General features: G+C 30.7%; 1 protein-coding gene across 1 annotated transcript in view; it reads right to left on the bottom strand.

Moving 5' to 3' along the window:
• Window positions 1-8,839: 8,839 nt before the first annotated feature.
• The window catches only part of LOC107449530 (monocarboxylate transporter 10), a 198,939-nt gene continuing 187,076 nt past the window's right edge, over window positions 8,840-20,702 (bottom strand). Inside the window, exons 5-7 of the mRNA XM_016065084.5 lie at window positions 19,360-19,741; window positions 14,878-15,079; window positions 8,840-9,286 (exon numbers count right to left, since the gene is read on the bottom strand). Of these exons, the coding sequence (XP_015920570.3) occupies window positions 8,875-9,286; window positions 14,878-15,079; window positions 19,360-19,741 (996 nt within the window). The 3' untranslated portion in view covers window positions 8,840-8,874. The remainder of the gene's footprint in view (window positions 9,287-14,877; window positions 15,080-19,359; window positions 19,742-20,702) is intronic.

Genomic DNA, 20,702 nt, shown 5'->3' with positions numbered 1-20,702 from the left:
GATTCACACATTAATAAACTACCACTCGAAAATATTTATTTACTGTCCAGAGCAAGTTGATATGCTTATTTCTGTGACATTATGAATATGAATTTGGTTATTTCTGATTATCCTTCATTGCAAAAACAGCTTTAATTTGGGAAGCTCCTTTATTTCTTAGGGTTCCTTATTGCAATTCTCAAAACTATCTCTATAAAGACCCGCAGCTTAACGTCATGTTTCTGGTTTTCGATATGAATATGCTTATTTCTGAGACATCATATGCTGAATAATTGTGTAATCACCCTTGTAGTCTGTAATTTATAAATCATTAGCACGTGCCTGATTTGAAGTTCGGCAACGAACGTCCACTAAAAATAAGTTTTTAAATAAGCGGTTCGAATGAGAAATGAGAGCATTAACTTTTCCATAGACAGCGTTTTGCAAAATTTAGATATCAAGTTAGGTTATTTATTCTAATAAAGATAATCAGAGCTATTTTCTCCAAGACAGACAAAAACAATTTTCTTCGAGCACCCATCAGGGAAGTAATAATTTCCTGAAAAGTACATCTTCCTGCTTTTTAATTAAATACTTCCATTTTGTTAATAAGTATTTTAATGCCTTTCGTCGCGTTGTAATCACTCCTATGTGTGAATGTATGAATTAGATTGCGATTAAAATGGAGTAATTTCAGATCTTAATCGTTTAGATATTATAATCTACTTTCATAATCAGTTATCATATTTCTTTAATCATGGTGATTATTGAATAGTTTGGTTTGAGGCTTTTAATGATTTATTTGTTCTGGGTCTTAATGACTTTATGATTTCAGTTGGGTGTCATTCAGCAAATTGTTTGAATATATCAAGGAATCTAACTATCGAAACTGTTGCTAATGCAGATCAAATGCTTCGTATTTGTTTTGAGAAAAATTGATTTTTTCTTACGAAAAAATTTTAAAATAATGAAATACTTTGAATTTTATACTTTGTATTTCATACTTTGATACTTTGATATTTTATTTTTTGTTTAATAAATGTGATTAAAAAAAATTTGATCATCATTATACTTAGTTTAAACATATAATAACTATCAGGGGATAAATGGTGTGATTTTCACTACCACTAGAAATTACTCTTAGAAAGCTTACAACTAAGTATGGGTTGTCTAATATAGTATCAACAAACAAGCATATATTTTAAAGTCTAATCCATATTAAACCAAGTTAATTATACGAATTACATATAATTACTGATAAGAATTTCATTTATACATTATTCGAAAAATGAACAATGTGATGTTTAACGCATATTAAGTCCAAGTTCACTAACAGCTAAGGAAATAGATTTGCAATATCCGAAGTAAAATAATTTTTATGCGTAAAAGTCAATAAAACTTTTAAGAATTTCATTTATATATTATTCGAAAAATAACAATTTGATATTTAATGCATATTAAATCCAAGTTCACTAACAGCTAAGGAAATAGATTTGCAATATCCGAAGTAAAATAATTTTTATGCATAAAAATCAATAAAACTTTTAAGAATATCATTTAGATATTATTTGAAAAATGAACTAATATGTTAATGAAATGTTATTGAAATGAAAATGGACTTCTAAATGGCAAGGAGGAGTTGAGATTTGTTGAGGAATATATATGAATGGTGAAACGAGTAGTTGAAATGATACTTGTATTTTTCATCTCAATTTGAAAAACATTAAATAAAATTATAATAATAGCTTATTTCTTTTGTGTATTCGAAAATAAAGAGTAAATACACGAATGGTCAGACAAAATCTGTCGAACAGTGAAAATTCTTGGGAGGTCACAGTGACCTCCCACTCCGTCTCCCCTGTTTACATTCTCTTCCTTTAGAAATACCTCTCTTAATAAGGAAAAGAAGTTTACTTTTGCTACTTCTAAGATAAAGAATGAAAACCAAAACATGTCTAATGTAAGTCTCGTCTGTTTTATTAACAAAATATTACAACAGTGTAATTAATTAGACATGGTTTAATTTGATTTTCAAAGGTTAATTAGATATTTTAATGATAAATATTTGAAAAAAAATTGATGGGTGACAATGTTTGGGTCGCATAAAGGTTACACTAGCGTGCTATATTTACAATATATACATTGTTTTATTTTTTATCAGATTTTACAAGCGTGTTCCTTTCTGTGTTCAGGAGAACATTTGTTTTTGAATCAGTTATCAATAATCCTGATAAGTTTTAGAAATCAATTTCAAGCTTTGACATCGTTTATATTAGAAAATGTTTCCCACACGTAAACTAACAGGGTTTCTAGATTTTTTTTCTTTCGCTTTGGACTTGCCGACGCAAGTTTATTCGATTGACATTAAAATTAAAAGAGTTGAGTCAAGTTAATGAGTTAAGAGTTGAGTTAATGAAGTTAATTTAGATTATTAGAATTGCTATCAATGTGTTTTTTCACCAAATTAATTACATTCTTCATACTTGTTAAAATTTTCTTTTGCTGTGCATTAATTTCTAGATTTATCTAATCACTTCATAAAATAACGATTTGTTTAATTTCAGCTGTTTTGGTTCGAATACAGACAAAAGTACATTAATTTACCCAACAGTTCCAAGAAAAACCTTAAATTATCGCTTAAGACAACCTAACAAAATGAATATAGTGTTGCCATTAGATATAGAAATACCCGAGTTTATGGTGCCATTATAATTAAATATATAATTGTTTTTATTGAATTTTCAATTTACATTTCACTACCACTTCAGAAAATCAATTTTGAAAAAAACGAAAGTTGGCAAATTTGAGAATGTCTTGTTGTCTCGAATTAAATTTCAAAAAATAAAATAACTGAGTTACAAATCTGAATTAATCTGTAAAAGTCCTTAGAAACGATTTGATTACTAAAGCAGGGATGCCAACTGCTCCGCTTTTTACAGAAGTTTTATAAATTGGTAGCAAATTAAATAGTGAAACTTGTAGAATAAGTATCAGGGGTGAGAGCGAGACGGAAAACAGTAAAAGCTGGTAGCAAACCCATTTCAGTCACAGCCAGTTCCAGGAGGAGTAAATCTACTCCTTTTTTTTTCTCTAATCGTAAATCTACTCCGGCAACAGTGAGCCGTAATAGCTCAGAGGACTGAGCTTTCACTTCCAATGGGGGGGGGGTTCGAATCCCAGGGATTGCTTATTGATACGAATTCCGCATCCGGCTTGTACCGGCCACGGTGCTGTCGTGAAATATCCTCAGTGATAGACGGATCATGAATTAAAGTCCTCTTGCTGTTAGGCTAACCGTGGTAGGTTTTCCTCGTTATGTAACGCAAATGCGGGTTTGTTTCATCCACGAGTTCATCAAAAAGTCCTTCACGAAGGAAAATTTCTCCCAGTACTTGATCCAGGAGCTCCCTTGTCTTTTTTATTGGGTTTAAAATTACAAGGATACGGAGTTGAACCAGGGTTTAAGCTGAGTCTAAAAATTCATTAGCAAAAAAAGCTAAAATCTGAAAAAAAGTTTTAGCAAAATGCTAAAATGCCATTAGGCTTATAAAATTACTTTATATCAAACAAGTACTGTAAGTTATCTGACAAAGAATAGCTTAATGTACAAGAATATCAAAAAGAATACCTATAACAAAAAAAAAAACACATTTATTATTTATCAAAACATTTTGGTTTATAATTAACAATCTTCCTTTCTTTCATGTTTGCCCATTTTACAAATGCTTCTTGAAAGTTAAATGCACTTTCAGGGCCCTCAATATTAATCATTAACAAATTGTTTACATGGTTGATTAACAACCTGTTTCGAATATTAGTTTTAATCAAATTAAGGCAGCTAAAGCCCCTTTCGCAGTCAACAGTGTGCATTGGTATTGTTGCACAATACTCTATAACAGAAGTTATTAATGGGTACTGTTCAGACACATCATTGGTATATAAAAATAAAAGTAATTCATTAAATGACATGTTTTTACATCGTTGCATTAAGATGTGTTTAAATAATCCCCATTCACAAAGTAATTCAGTTTCTGTAAACTGAAAATCTTTTCTGGGAGATTCTGAAAACAAATTGAAAATGCAACGGATTTCCTTTACACCATAATGTTGTAATTCTTCCGAACTATGGGGCATCCTGCTAGGTATAAATATATTGAACATTTCGATTTTATCCAAATCTCCGAATCTATCAGTAATATTTTCAATGATACAGTTTAAAAAATTGTGCATCAAATTACGGAATCTTTCCCTCTGTTTCAGTCCATCTAAAATTATATGGCCCTGAAACTCAAATTTTTCACTTTCCTTCTTAGGCACATCATCTAAAAAACTCATATAATGAGTGCCGGTGCCATTTTTTATTTCTTCTAAACTTGAAATACAAGCCTTCACACTTGATTGAACATATTCAAAATTTAAATTAGATTTTTTGAAATATGAGGCTTAATTTAGTAATGTTGAACATGATATCATTCATGATGGCAGTGGTTGCTAAAAACAAAAAGTAGTTATATTTTTTAAGGGGCCTCCCTGGTCGAGCGGTATCGCCGGTCCAAACACTCTGTTAAGCGTGGAGGTAGCGGGTTCGAATCCCGCCGTAACCCTGGATGTATTCTTTGTGTTGTCTTTCTCTGAATTGTTCTATCTGTATTTTCTACTTGACAATGACTTATAAGCCTATATTGAGCACACAAGTCAGCAAATGTATGTAATTTCAATTCAATTCAATATTTTTTAACAACCCTTGAGCAACAGGACGTTTGTCTTCCATTAAAACACTAACAAGAGCTTGCCAGTTGCAATCCAGAGCTGTAACTGAATTCCCCAAATCCTTTAGCAAAAATGCGAAAATGCTTTGTTGAATTTTAGCATTTTTGAGGGGTCTTTTCGCATTTTGCGAAAAAAGCTACCGTAGCGGAAACCCTGAGTTGAACATTAGTAGACGTAAACCCACAAATTGGGTCGTTTGTTCAACGATAGTTATATAACTACTTAGCAGTAGAAAAATTACTGTTTTATGTATATGATATATTTGTATAAAAAAAACTTGATAGCTACAAAAATTTTTTTTTGTAAGAAATGTTAGTATGAAATATCTTCTGTACCAGTTTTAGCACTTTGACGTCTGGACATAACTACGCCTATTTTTTTTTAATATGTCACTGCAGGGCAGAAAGCCCATATATATCAAGACAGAAAAGAGTAAAAACTGGTAACAAATAAATTTCTATTTTTAGCTTTTTTTCGGAAATAATAAAAATACCGAACCACCAACTGTTTTTAAGGGATACAATTATCATATTGAATTGCTTCTTCGACGACAAATACTTAATTACAGTGAATTGTTTATTGTTGAGAATAAATTAACTCCTCCCGAATATTATGTAATATTGAAATAGTTCTATTACCAATATTTTTTCTTTTCCGTCTCGCTTTCAGGCCTGTGTCACCACTGAATAATTATAAAAAAATAGTTTTTAAAATGTTATTTTGAATTTTTAATATGTAGTGGTGACACAAATTAATTAAAATGAAAATTATGAACCGAAAAAAATTAACCTTCATTAACCCTTTCGCGCCGACTGTCACAAATACGTGCCAGCATAAAACCGTATCAATCAGGGTAAAAAGATAAAACTGGTAATCAAAGTATTTCTTTAGCAGTTTATTTGTGGGCGGAGTTATAATTGTTTGATTTATTTAATTCACCATTACTTTGTTCAAAATAAAACTATTTAGTTATACTTTGAATTAACATTGATTATATATATGATTAAACTGACAATAATTAAAGTAAAAGCAAAGTAAGTCTGTCAAATCAGCAACGACTGCATTTAAGTTACCGGTTTTAATTTAATTACAACTTGATTCTGATTTTGTACGAATGCTTTTCTGAATCACCAGTCCCCAAGGGGTTAAGTTACTATTAGAAAATATTTTTTAACAAAGCGAAGAAAGTAAACATTTTAACACGTTCACGCCGGGAAAAGTGAAAATACTGGTAGAAGAACTATTTCAATATTAGATAATATTCGGGGGGAGTTAATCTATTCTCAGCAATAACAATTCACTGTAAAGTAATTTATCACGGCGAAGTAGCATTTCAATATAAAAATTGTACCCGTTAAAAACAATTGGTAGTTATGGATTTTTATTATTCCCGGAAAAAAAACTAAAAAATGAAATTTATTGTTACCAGTTTTTACTCCGGTGCGCTGCCAAGATGAGCCAAACCAGCGTGACCCACCGGTGGGTCACCCCGGCGTAAACGTGTTAAGACAAAGATTTTTTTAGAAACGGCTTGAATGAAACTTATTAGATTTAATTAATGTAAAACTAGTAATATGTAATGTAAAACTCGTGATTAGTAAGGAAACGTTTAATAAACTGTATGTTAAAAGTAAAAACTATCTATCCATAATTATCCAAAAAGTATGATCCAACTTACACAGCAATATCAGTAACACACAGTAACTCGGGTGAGGCATTCTTTCGTTGAGAAACTTTTATTCCTTGTTTCACATAATGGTTTTTTTCTGTTCTTTTATAAGAGCAAACTAAACATTTACTTTGCCATCAGTTTTTTCTTGCTCCCCTTGAACTTTATCCCGTCTTCAAAACTTTTGTCTTTATTTTGATTTTAGAAAGCCTGCATTTGGTACGGCCGTTTTATATTCCCAGACAATCTTAGAAAGACAAATTAAGCGAACAATTTATAATTTTTTTGAAAAATAGTTTTATTATGAAGATGACAAAAAGCAAACATCCCATCTATTGTTTATCTTAATTTCCTTTATATCTTTTCGTGTAGAAATTAGTTTGCATATGTTGCTACAGTCTTGCTGTTTTATTGTGTTTTTTGTATAGAGTATAGTAATATGTAATGAAAACTTCTTACAAAATTTTTTATCCGTGAAATATAACAAATTTTTTAATAAGTTTAACTGGATTTACTTTTACTGGCAAAACACATTTTGAAGATACCTTTTTATGATTGGTCATTAGTAAAGTTTTACGTTTTGAAGGAAACTATTTGACTTTACATCACTAATGATTAGTTTAGGAAGTAAATAAAATCAATTGATCCGAAAAATTTATTGCTATCAAAAAAACTGGTTTACGATTAACCCAAAATATGGCTCAAATTTTTTGCCATCTTAATTAGGTGTTAAATTAAACCCTATTTCTATTTAAATTTAAGCGAAGTATTATATAAAAAAGTTTATAAATTGCTATAATATTGTTCAATGTATCGCAATAATAAAGTTACAGTAAATTTGAACGCTGCTGTGCACATACAATTTGATCATACTCAAAATTTCAAACAGTATGGAGGTTTATTTCCTTACTAAGAACATTAATATGTAGAATAAGGCAATATAAAAAATATTAAATATAAAGAAATATTTAATTGAAAATTTAAATATAAATAAAAGAAGAAGACATTTTAAAAATATGGTAATAAACTTCTTTTAAAAATTAAATTTAATAATTTTTTTTTTTTTTTTTTTTTTTTTTTTTTTTTTTTTTTTAAATCTTGACAAAACTTACTTGTTCTTACAAAATTTTATTAAATACATAATTTGTACTACGCTTTTTCTCAAGTAGCAACATTTTAATTGTATTGATTACATTTTAAATTATCACCGAATTCTTGTTCAATCCTTATACATGTGCTTCAATTTATTAACTTAATTAAGTAAATTTAATTATTACATAAGTACGTTTAATTATAACTTAATTACTAAATTAACTTAATTTACTAAGTAAACGTAATTGACTTAGTTAACTTAACGACCAAGTTAACTTAATTATCTAAGTTAACTTAACTGAACTTAGTAATTTTAATTATTTAATTTTACTCTTTTAATTTATCCGTTTAAGCAAGTTAACTTTATTACTAAGTTAACCTAATTTTCTAAGTCAGCTTACTTTTAGTTTGTGGAATTTTTTCTTACATAACTTGCATCAAAGACATAGTTTGTACCAACACTTACGTAAAAAGTTTCTTTTTTCAATAGTAGCAACAATTTCATTTGCATTGACAATATCTAAATTTATCATCGAATTCATATTCAAACCTCTCATACATGTGTTTTAATTTATTTATATTTCACTCTGAGCAAAATAATTGTAAACTATCCCTAATAAATTAATCGCCGGGGTGACCCACCGGTGGGTCACGCTAGATTGTCTCATTGGGCGGCGCACCGGAGTAAAAACTGGTAACAAATAAATTTTATTTTTTAGTTTTTTTCCGGGAATAATAAAAATCCATAACTACCAATTGTTTTTAACGGATGCAATTTTTATATTGAATTGCTTCTTCGCCGTGAAAAATTTCCTTACAGTGAATTGTTATTGTTGAGAATAGATTAACTCCTCCCGAATATTATCTAACATTGAAATAGTTCTTCTACCAGTATTTTCTCTTTTCCGTCCCGCTTTCAGGCGCAACACCCGGCGTGAACGTGTGAAAAAATCCAATATTGGTACATAAATTCTGATTCAATTTAGGAAAAATAGCAAAAAGAGAAAAGTTAGGCACATATAGAGTTACAAATGGAATAATGTAAGTGAATCTGTCTCAGAAAAAAGGTTATATTTTAACCTGAATTGATATTAACAGTATAGCATAATTTGGAATATTTAATTAGAGTTTTTTTTTCTATTTACATAGCATATGTAATTAAATTTCCCTCGTTTTTTTCCCTTAATGATGCTGCAGTGTCTGTTTTTATCGATTTTTCCTGGGAATTAATTTTGTAGCGAAATGTTTTTATGCCAACCAAGTTTATTAAATTTTTTTGTCAATCCGTTTAAAAAAAAGCTGTAACTTTGTTGTGAATATTCAAATAAATTTGAGCAAATGTACAATTTAATTTATTAAATACTTTATACACTACTGGTCACTTCTTCAATCACTGTCATTTGTCTTCTAGCTACAGGTGGGGCAATAGTGTCCACAAATTCATCCTCCAAATGTCCACACATATACCGATTCACAGGTTTCCTGTCTTCCAATATAACACCAGCATTGTTCATTGGTGTCTCTATATCTGTATCGTAACATATCACAATATTTTCGTCGATATTATCGACATCGACATTCTCCTCGACGACTTCCTCGGCCCAATTGTCCGGTATTGTGTTGTGTTGTGGTGCCAAGATGTCATTTTGGGATTCGAATCTCTTTCCTGTGTAGGGATATCGGCGTGGGCTTTCCTCATCGGCGACATCAACAGTGTCACTAAAAGATATCGTTTTCTGGCACTTTGGGTGGTGACTTCCGGATGACCCCGGGCGGCTGCAACACAAATACATATTCAGTTATTTTCAATAATAAATTTATTTTTTATTTAATAAAAATGTATTGCCTGTAACTACCCAAGTCAAAATTTTTGATGGTTTTACATTGATGGACCAACATAATCTTGATGGTAACCATCCAAAATTCCATCATGATGGTAAACAACTTATACTGTATTTTTTTTTTTGCTTATTGTTCATGGTATTACAAATTTATATAATATTTTCTCTAACAGGGAAGCCACAGGTGACTATAAATGTAAAAAGTGATAGATACTCAATTCACTTTTATTCATTTATTAGCTTTTAATTTAGTTAAGCGTAACTATCACTATGACTTACATTTTAAATTATTCATATTTTAAATAAAAGCATTCTTTTCATTCACTTTCAATACTAAACAAAAAAATATATGCAATAAAAATTGCTAATTTAAATTTCTTTTAATAAAATTTAGAATTTTGTTAGTCACCACTTTTGCATTTTTAGTCGCCTGTGACAATGCTGCCATAAAGTTTCATAATTTTACGATTCATCAGAAAAAGGTTGTCCCCTATCGTAAATATAATAAATTGATTACTAGAAGGCTACATATCAAATAAAATGTAAATGAATAGTTCACATTTCTTGTGTGAAATAAGATACATTTGCACACTAACACATAAACATTTTTGCCTCAAAATTTATTTAACACGTTGAGCGCCGCGTCAGCTATCGGTGGCTGACACTGGATTTTCCATTTAGACCGCGTCAACCACTGGTGGCTGACACTGAAATTACATTTAGGCCGCGTTAACCACCGGTGGCAGACACTGAAATTACATTTAGGCTGCGTCAACCACGGGTGGCTGACACTGAAATTACATTTACATGCCAACTCTTCCGGATTTTCCCGAAGATTTTATTTTCATATTTAAAGTGGTAGCAATACTCAGGTTATTCCAATTAACTTTTTGAATTATAAATGAGTTTGACCACCACTACATATAAATAATTTCAATAAACATATAAAAGCATAATAATCTTTGCGCAAACTCCTTTACCTTTTCAAAGAATATTATTATTTTTTAAATTTTATTTAATTTCGAGAATCTCTGTAAAAGTTGTTCTTTTCTCGGAATATCTCCATTATTTAATTGTGCAGGTAAAATAGCGAGTCTTTTAGTATTCTTTTAGAAATTTTACAACTAGTTTATATATATATATATATATTTCAGTTTTCCCGTCACATTGGACAACTTACTCAACCACTATCAAAGCTCAAAGGAGCACTGTGTCATTTTTTTCTTCAAAATATTCCGTATTTCTTTATTTCTTTGTGAAAAAGCGTTATTTTTATATTCAAAAACGTATCAGATTTAAAAAATTTATAATTTATACGATTTCAAATAAATTTTACCACTATTTCATCTAAAACATTTGATTGGAAAAATTCGAAAAGAAATATAATTAAAAAAAATTTGATTAGAAATATAACAAAAAAAAAGTCGAATAGAAATATAACAGGAATAGAAATACAGATATTTCAAATGCTCCGGATTCGAGAAAGTATTTTAAACCAAGGTATAGAACTGCAAACTAAAATTTGCTGATTTTTGGTTAACCAGTTAACGCCCAGCGTCATATATTTAGGACAGTTCCTTTTTTCAAAGACATTAATTGTGGTGGGAAACTTTTTTCAGCATTCTCATTAATCTGGGTGAATTAAAAGATTCTCAGATACCACAATGATTTAGTTATTTCTGACTAGATCTAGAATTATAAGGAGCAAGTACTTTTTGATCTATCAAAGACTTTTTGAATGCCCTAACAGTAAAACAATGAATTAATTTCGATAATATATTCTACCACTTTTTCCATAAAACCACTTTTTGTATCGTTTCAATATATAAATTCAGGACAAAACAGGTTAATTTTGCCAATTTTTCAAAAGATTCAACATCGCTTAATTGCATTCGAACATAGTTCAAATCTCAGTGCACTACCGCGAAGCAGCAGTAACTGATTCGTCAAATTTTTGAGGTATATAATTCGAGATATTCGTCAAATTTTTGAGATATTGGGGGAAGAAGGGGTGCTAAGCACCAAATACTAAAGTTGTGAGTGGGAAACCAATCGGTTGAGCGTGTAATGAAATGAATAGGAAATTAAACATAAATGAGATTTAAATTAAGTATATATAGGAGTCAGAACATTATTCAGATAAGCGTAGGTGTAAAAAAATAGAAAATATATACAAGTATTTACATAACACTTGAAATATCTACTTTTCTTTACTTGAAAGTAAAAAACTAACCTTAATATTTAAATATTGCTATTTTCATTTAACAATTTTATTCACCAGCACACTTTTAATGCCAGGAACGATTGCAATTAATATTAATTGGTTTTTTATCATCAACAACTAACAGAAAATTTAATTCTTTGATAAGTTATTTAGCAACTTTAAACTGGTAGATATTTTTACTTTTGACCAGAGAACTATGATTTTACCCAAGGTTGTTTGAGGAATTCTCACAAGAAAATGAAACTGAAGTCCATATTTTAAGACTTATGTAATTATCACTAAATATTTTTTCTCAATGATTACATGCACGCAAATCCTATTATACAAAATCCCTAAATAATGAAAAAGTAGCCTAAAGTATAAGCATGAGATTCTTGCAATTCTACGTATATAAATTTGCAACTATATTTATTTTACAAGAGACCCGCGGGTATTTTGGGTAATAAACCCTGAACTATGACAAAAACTGGTAGTAAAGCTATTTTATCCTTGTTCATTTTCAAAATTCCTTAACACATTGAGCACCGAGTCAGCCATCGGTGGCTGACACTGAACTTTTCATTTAGGCTGCTTCAATTACCCGGTGGCTGACAGTGAAATTAGATTTAGGCTGCGTCTGCCACCGCTTACTGACACTGACCTTTCACATAGGCCGCGAAAAACAGCTGGCTGACAGTGTATAACATGATATAGAACTATAAAATTTACTCTCTTTTATGGAATTGCAGAAAATTTATTAAAAATTTACTTAATTATTGTGATTATTTTTTTAATAAATTCAATTTAGTAGATTTTTATCCATCTCTATTTTTGAACAATTCGTAGTCCTATATAATTCACCACTTTTTTTTTGTTAATGTCATGCTAAACCTTCAAAAATTAGTAAAATCTGTCTAATATTTGCAATTTTAGTTTGTAGTTAATTACAGTTTGGTCAGACGGGCAAGCCATGTAATATTAGCTTGGCATTCGACGCGTTAACTTAGTAATGATGCATCTTCCATAGCTCTTTTTCTAAAACAAATGTAAATACTTTATGACTGAAATCTTTGTATTCGTATTTTCGTAAATTTATAACAAAGGGTTTAGTTAGGCTTTGATGGATTTCGATAGTGGTAGTAAGTTTAAGTTAGTGTTAGTAGAAATTTCGTTTTTCTAATTATCATTTTATTACTTAGTTAATTATATGGAACAATTCTTGTGCAAACATATTTTCTTTAAGAAATAATATTGAGAGAGAATGCTCATATATTAAAAAATCGACGTTTTTTTCTTCATATCGTTTTAAAACATTCAAGGCTCGTGGGAGGATTTACATTTTGTCATTTACATAAAATGTTTGTGGAAGTTTTCGTTACTTTTAATTATAAACTATCATCTGTTTTTCAAATGAAGAAACAGTCTTGCATACATTAGGGCTGCCAACTACTAAGTTTTAGCAAAATATTTTACAGAGAAGAAGACAACAAGAAACTACAGCTTTCAGTATTTTGATTAACATTTAAAAACCTCACCTAGAATGAACTGGAAAAATGTGGGTTTTTTTACGAACTTTTATATCCATCACATAAAATTGTGCAAAAAAATTTAAATCAGATCTTAATAAACAAAGGATCGTACATTGAAAAAGAAATTGCTAATACTCGAAAACCTTTTCAATAAATTGAAATGAAATTTGAATAAAGGATAACAGAGTCAAATGAATTGAAATGAATAAATGAAATTTGACAGCTGTGATATATGAGTTTTTAAATAATCAAAATTATTCAAAGGCCAAATTTTTTAATGAAATATTTATAACCATAGATACTTCATAAACCGAAAACATGTAACTACAAGTTTCTCATTAGCTCGCAGCGCTGTTTGTGTTCAACAAAGCTTAGAGAGTTAATTTCAAGCAGAATTATTCATATTTAGAATTAGTTGGTAGATCTATTATAATCGTTTTTTTTCCAATGCCTGTCTGGAGAATGACCTGGTCATACAGGCATCTGAAGGGCACTCCTTCAGGGGCACCATATTAGGTGGACCAACGTTGCTCCCACAGTAATGTCAGATAGTACAGAGAAGGAAAGAACATCCATGCCCTGGCGGGATTCTACCCCAGAACCTTTCTGGTGCAAGAACAGTTCCCTAACCCCTACACAAGCTGGTCGGCCTATTATAATCGTAAATGTCATTAAAATTACCGGACATCTACAAGAGATTGATGAAAAAAAATTTTCATCGACAAAAAAAAGGTTATACAAGCGATAGATAATCAGGCAACTACCTTGTCTGTAACCTTGTTGACTCTGTTATAGTGCTAACCAAGGAGTCTCGGCAATGCCACTCGCTTCTGGGTAGCTCATCTTACTAAATTTATCAATTTATCGTCCCCACGAATGTGACCTACTTGGGTTGCTCGCGACTGCTTACCGATGAACTGGCGTGCTTTAGACTGTGAGTGTTTATTTGAGACTAAAGAGTGAGAAATTTGGAAAAAGGGCCACGCCTGTATCACCTCAGGAAGCACGCTGGCATGTAGTTTAATTGCAAAAAAATGGTGAATTACATAAGCCTTTGAATTACTTGCAAGCAAAATCCCTATAAATCTAATTTACTGAACCAAGAATCATACATTAAAAAACTGCCACTCGAAAATAATTACAATTTTCAATTCGATTTTCATTTCCCTACCAATATGAAGAGTCTTTTTAGATTTGAGAGCAAAAGTAGGCAGCCATACATAACAGATACAATTAACACGTTGAATGCCACGCTAATTTTACATGGCTAGCCTGTCTGGCCAAGCATTAAATAACTTCAAACTAAATTTGCAAATATTTGATAGATTTTGCTAGTTTTTTATAAGGTTTAACACGACAAATTTATTTAAATTGGTGAATTACATAAGCCTTTGAATTGTTTAGAAATAGTGGTGGATAAAGATCTACTAAATTGAATTTATTAAACCAGGAATCACAATTAATAAACTACCGCTTGAAAAAATTTATTCGCTGTCCGGAGCAAATTGGCATCTCTGTGTTTTATAAATAAAACTATTTTTGTGTGTTCTGTATTGCATTAATCTCCTCAAACCATTTTGGTAACGATAATAATTAAAAATAATTTACAATTTACTCAAATTATGTGTTTCTAATAATCTTGGCTTCGCCAGTCACCGGTGACCCCGTGGCGCTGCGAACAAACTTAGTTCCGGTCAGCGCTGAACCCCATGGCATTCAACGTGTTAACATTCTGAACAATCAATTGTTGCCCTCACTCAATATGGAACTTAAGGATTCTAAACAATAAATCACCTTTGAATGTTGAATTCTTGAGTACTACAGCAGCAGGAGGGTGATTGAGATGCGCAGGTACTACAGGATCCTTGTCCCCTACTCCGACCTGCAGGAAATCTAGATGTGATATTGTTGAGCAGCAGAACTGCAGCTCCTGCAAATGAGCAGGCAGCAGTAAAATAAAATCCTGCTTTTGATCCTTGGCTGTTGTTTATGTAGCCTGTAACAGAACAAAGCAAAATTGAAACGGTTCTGAGGCAAATTTTTTTTTATTTGACATATAGTACAATGTATAAACACGACCACAATTATTGATCTCGATTTTTTTTTTCTTTAGCAGACTTCTTCTTTTCTATTGCGAAATTTTTGGTAATATTTATTCAATTAAAAATGAATGAAAAGTTTATTTCTTAAGATTAAAATGCTCTTAATCCTCTGCTTGCCCGTACGCTAATTTACAATCCAGCGGTCTTAAACGACAAGCTTCTTTTTTTTTTTTTTTTTTTTTTTTTTTTGGTTGTAGTTGGCCGAAATTATAACGCAAGCTTTTATTTCTTCAAAAATTTTTTACCTGACCTAAAAAAAATTCACGAATTGTTAAATTTTTTTTAATTAAGAAAATGTCATATGGAAGAGCTGGTCGTTAAACGCTGCTGCAGTGGAAAATAGCTACCCTCACAGTGCGCAAAAAAATTAAATAAATAAAAATACAGACCCCTCTTAATAACTTTTGATCTAATGATCGGATCTTCACGTTTAAGGACTCAATCTACATGGCTGGAGAGGGTGACCTCAAATATGCTAATTAATATGCGTGCGGACGACATTTTAAGTTACGAAACCAGACACAAAAACGTACTTTCTCTGAATAAACATGCCTTCTTTTTTCGACGGATTCTGATTTCTGACCCCAAAATATAGGTATATAACCCCAAAATAAATCAAAATCAATTTAAATGGAAATAAAAAATTTTAGAATTAGAAAAATATTATTTAATTGCAACTTTAAATACAAAAACGAAATACTGTGTGGAATTCGTAGTTGTTATCTCATGGCTGCTATGTTACTACCTTCAGTTGGCACCAACCGGCTTACCCGTGTGCTCTTTCTTTTTTTTTCTTTGCTGAAATTTCTGGCATATTTATGCTAAAATAATTGTCACAGAAATTTGATGTAGTACTTCTAAATTGAATTCGTAAAAACTGCATTTGATTGTATAATAATCATAATAACAAACTCATGCAATCACGAATATTTATCAATTCGATCCATCATTCTTCAATTGCTATACAAGAAGCTCTAACGAAACTTTAACCTTATTTGATATTGACGTATGCATATGCACGACAGTGCATGTTATTTTCTATACATAGAATTATGTTTATATTCTACATATAATGTTCTGAAACAGAAGAATTTTAATTACATATTATTACATTTGCGAAATAATGTAAATTATATTTACGTTTCCAACCTTATTTTGTAGTGAAAATGTGGCAACACGTCAAACAGTTCGTAGAATAAAGTTTCGATATTATCACCCTTGTATTACAGGTTTAGCAAAATTCATGTTATTAAAGAATCAATCCTTCTGAATCAGGATTGATCATTCGAACTGACTGCTAATGTCGGAATAGCTTGTTTATGTAATTCACACATAACAAAAGTTGATGATGGCCTGAGGGTAAAAAACCATTCCTTCTGCAGTTCCAAGGCTTAAAAGAATAATGACAGTACACACCTATCCCTCGGTAATAATTGAAGATAATTGTAATTTTCTTCCAATCAATTCTGCCTTTTTCCTTAACTGCTGCAGACGATCTGCCCACTTTTGGGTGTTAGGAAGAAAAAAAATAAGAGCAAAAAGAACTGAACTAGAAATCGTTACCCTTCGCTATCAGTAAAGCCGCGTGAAACAAAAAAGAGCAGACGATAAAAAAAAGTATTGATTATTGGATTAGCAGCATCTGGCATCATGCTGAACAAGTGAGAATGAGACTGCTATGAGAAAGGAATATACAAAACTAAAAATATGTCAGCCATAAATTCAACAGTCGTTTTCTAGTTAAGGAGGCGAAAAATCATTCTGCTATGTTGTGACAAAGAGAAGCAAATATATATTTGGTTAAATACTAACTAATATGGTTTAGAGACTATAAATGCGTGAGTAAAGCATGAGTGTGTTAGAGGTAACGTGTAAGTGTAAAATAATTACTATTTCAAGAAAATTTATTCTAGCATTGTTGTTTAGAACATTTTGGCCTTTCTATGAAATTAAACATTAGTAAATAGTCAATTTAGTATACTTTAGTTGTTATTCTGTTATTTTATTCCATTTTGTTTATTTAATGTTTCTGAATTCCTATTACAAGTTTAGCAAAGAATATATAAAATTTAAATCACACGCTTGCACTATATATTAAGAAAGAAACTTACTATATTAAAAAAGGAACTAAATAAAAAAAAGACATCTTCATTGCCAGAGTAGGAGAATTTCATTTACAAAATATGTTCCTTTTTTAAATATTCCTTGCAACAATTTTATCTTGACCTCAGTTGGGCTCAATACAGGTCTTATAAGAACATCCACCGATTAACCAATATTGGGATGTAAAGATTTTTTAATATTGACCCTAAAATGGCATATACAGGGCCTATATTGGTTGAATAATAAATATGAAATATCCAGTGAATCTGACTATTCTATATTATATACGATCAATATCGATTGTAGAGTAGCTGTAAAATATCAGGTGTTGTATTAACACGTTCACGCCGGATGTTGTGCCTGAAAGCGGGACGGAAAAGAGAAAATACTGGGAGAAGATCTGTTTCAATATTAGATAATATTCGGGAGGAATTATTCTATTCTCAGCAATAACAATTTACTGTGAGGATATTTATCATGGCGAAGAAGCAATTCAGTATAAAAATTGCATCCGTTAAAAACAATTGGTAGTTATGAATTTTCATTATTCCCGGAAAAAAACTAAAAAATGAAATTTATTTGTTACCATTTTTTACTCCGGTGCGCCGCCCGATGAGACAATCTAGCGTTACCCACCGGTGGGTCACCCCAGTGAGAACGTGTTAAAGTATCAAACTATGTAAAGTATCAGGCATCATATTTCACGCTATTTAAAAAGCTTCAGAGACGTATTTCACGAAAAACAAATTTTTCAAGTTCAATAATTTTCAAGTTGTTGAAATCCTTTACTTCTAACTCGGACAAATACACATTATCTGATTTCCAATGAAAATTGTATATTTAAAATGAAAATTGTATATTTAAAATGACATTACTAAGGAATTACGCAGATTTGTTTAACTTTTTATGTAGTTAAGATATAAAGAAATTTATAATAATTTGAGGGATTTCGATTGTCAAATTAGATAGTTTTAAGGAACTTCAATTTTATTAAAAAAATTGGAGCATAAAAGAAAATGCATACATTAAAACTTTTGGTTTTTCGATCCAAACTTAATATTCACTGAGGCTGCTGGTTTTCCCCCTTCCACAGCAAATAAAGCTTCATCTTAGAAAACTTATTCAGGCGACATTTTGCTTTATATTTTTATTATTGGACTTTTTTCAGAATTCAGATTTATTCCACAATCTAGGGGTGAAAAAATCTTAAAATTTACTTATTTTTCAGGCTTTAAATTAGCCTAACCGTTTAATTTTTAATAAATAATCATTTTATTGCCATGTAGTATATCGTCTATATGCATCGTATATGATGTGGAAAATAAAATTAACCCCTTAACGCACAGATTTTTTGAAAAAAACCGACCGAAAAAAATTCTTTTTTTTTTAATGTAAAAAACATACTTTAGAGCATTGTCTTCTCTTTTGGAGGACAATTTTGATACACTGCGCTTTTGTTCCATGGAAAAAGGGTTATATTCAGAGATGCCAACTGCTCCAGACATGCCAAAATAATTAAAATTACGGTAAATAACTACAAAGTAAATTTTGGAAATATTTGACAACTAATGCTTGCTTTTTAAAAGGTATAGCATGACATCTGTTACATAAAGTGGTAAAATATATAAGTCTACGAATTATTTCGAAATAGTGGCAGATTAAAATCTACTAAATTTACTTTATTAAACCAAGAATCACAATTGATAAATTACCACTTTACAATGTATATCTGCCGTCCGGAGCAAATTGGCATCTCTGTATACTATTTTATTCATGAATAAATAAGTGTTATAGCTTACAATCCTATGTAAATGATAAATATCAATAAAACGATTTTTTTTACTTAGCTTTCACATTCTTATTTTCAATTCTCGATTATATTCAAGTGTGAAAAATTATAGCAGCATAAAATACAATGCCGCTCTCGAGTGTACACTGTTTGGCCTGTTTAGCGAGCTTGAATTAACTCGAGGGCACAAATTAAGGGGTTAAAAAATAATTATTCAGAATCTCTTCACGAAAAAAAAGGGTATGAAAGAATTATATAATCTGAACTTCCGTATTTATGTACCTGTCACAGGAATTCCAATAAGAATTGGAATGCTCTGAGCCCATTCTACATAAGCCCAAGCTCTACTGAAACTCTTCGCTCTTATCTTCTCGAAGACCAACATTTTCAGGGAGTAATGTAGTCCTCCGCAAGGCACACCATACATCCAGGAAAATAACACAAAACCATAATAGTCCTGGGCTGTTTGGATTGACAGGAAACTCAAACCAATGGCGATCATGGCGGCCAGGCATAAATACTGTCTGCCAACTATACAGTCCGCGTTTCTTTTTATGAGTAGAAATCCAAATATACAGCAGCCTACCATGAAAGCGATGCCTAGATGTAAGTGGATGAGAAGTAAGGAATCTATCTCGAGGCCTTCGGACGAGACTAATAGCATCTGAAATGTAATGAAAGTATTTATTAATAATGGATTGCAATTAATTAATAAGTAATTTTATTATTAAAAAATTGTTTAAAATTAAAAGTTTTTTTCGATGAATTTTGTTTTGTGAGAAAATTATGCTTTGAGGCGGTTATCCGCAGTTTCAAACTGAACATAGATAGAGCGTCAACTTTCTGTTTCGTTTGTAAGCTTTTTTACTTCCATTATTATCCTGTTTTGCTTATAGCGTTGTTGTTTCCAACTTTAATGAACGATCTTCAATAGGGTTATGAACATGAAATAATATGAATATGAAATCCGGCATTCCATAGAATGCCTAGGTATTGTATATAATGCCTTAAAAATAGCCGGAAATGTATGAAAGGATTCATATTTCACACATTTCTAGGCATTCTATAGAATGCCAAATAAGAAACTAGCAAAGGATAAAATACATTTGCGATTCATTTCGAGTATCACGTGACTTTTAAGAAGCTCAGTCCAGTGGAAGCGGATTCGCCAAATGTATATGTAAAACAAAATAACAAAATATGAAATGTTTTTGTGTGAAAATGTTTTAAAATGTCATTTAAGTCTACCATGTTTAAACAAGTAGGTTAATTTTAATAAATTTTTTTAATGACAATTTTGTTACCCTTAATGAGAAAAGAATAAATTTTGCTTTGAACAACTTTCATTTTTTTTCATCTGTCACTTTCCTCAACAACTTTCAGTTGTATTTTTGAGAAGTACACATCATTTATACAATAGCCTTATCATGACCTTTTTTTCATACTCTGCCTAACCCTTCAAAAAAAAGTACGGGGTTTTCAAAGTTGTTTTGAGGTTAACAGATGTAAAAAATTACACCTTAATTAGAAAATGAGGTTATCATACCAAAAATAACCTCATTTATAAACATCAATTTCAACATCATTTACATCTCCTAAAATCATCCTCATATATAACTCAGCAA

This window comes from Parasteatoda tepidariorum, chromosome 5 (genome assembly GCF_982258835.1).
Source record: "Parasteatoda tepidariorum strain Cologne lab strain chromosome 5, Ptep-v5.0, whole genome shotgun sequence".
In the NCBI taxonomy this organism is placed as follows: domain Eukaryota; kingdom Metazoa; phylum Arthropoda; class Arachnida; order Araneae; family Theridiidae; genus Parasteatoda; species Parasteatoda tepidariorum.
This window is presented reverse-complemented; position numbering and strand designations above follow the sequence as displayed.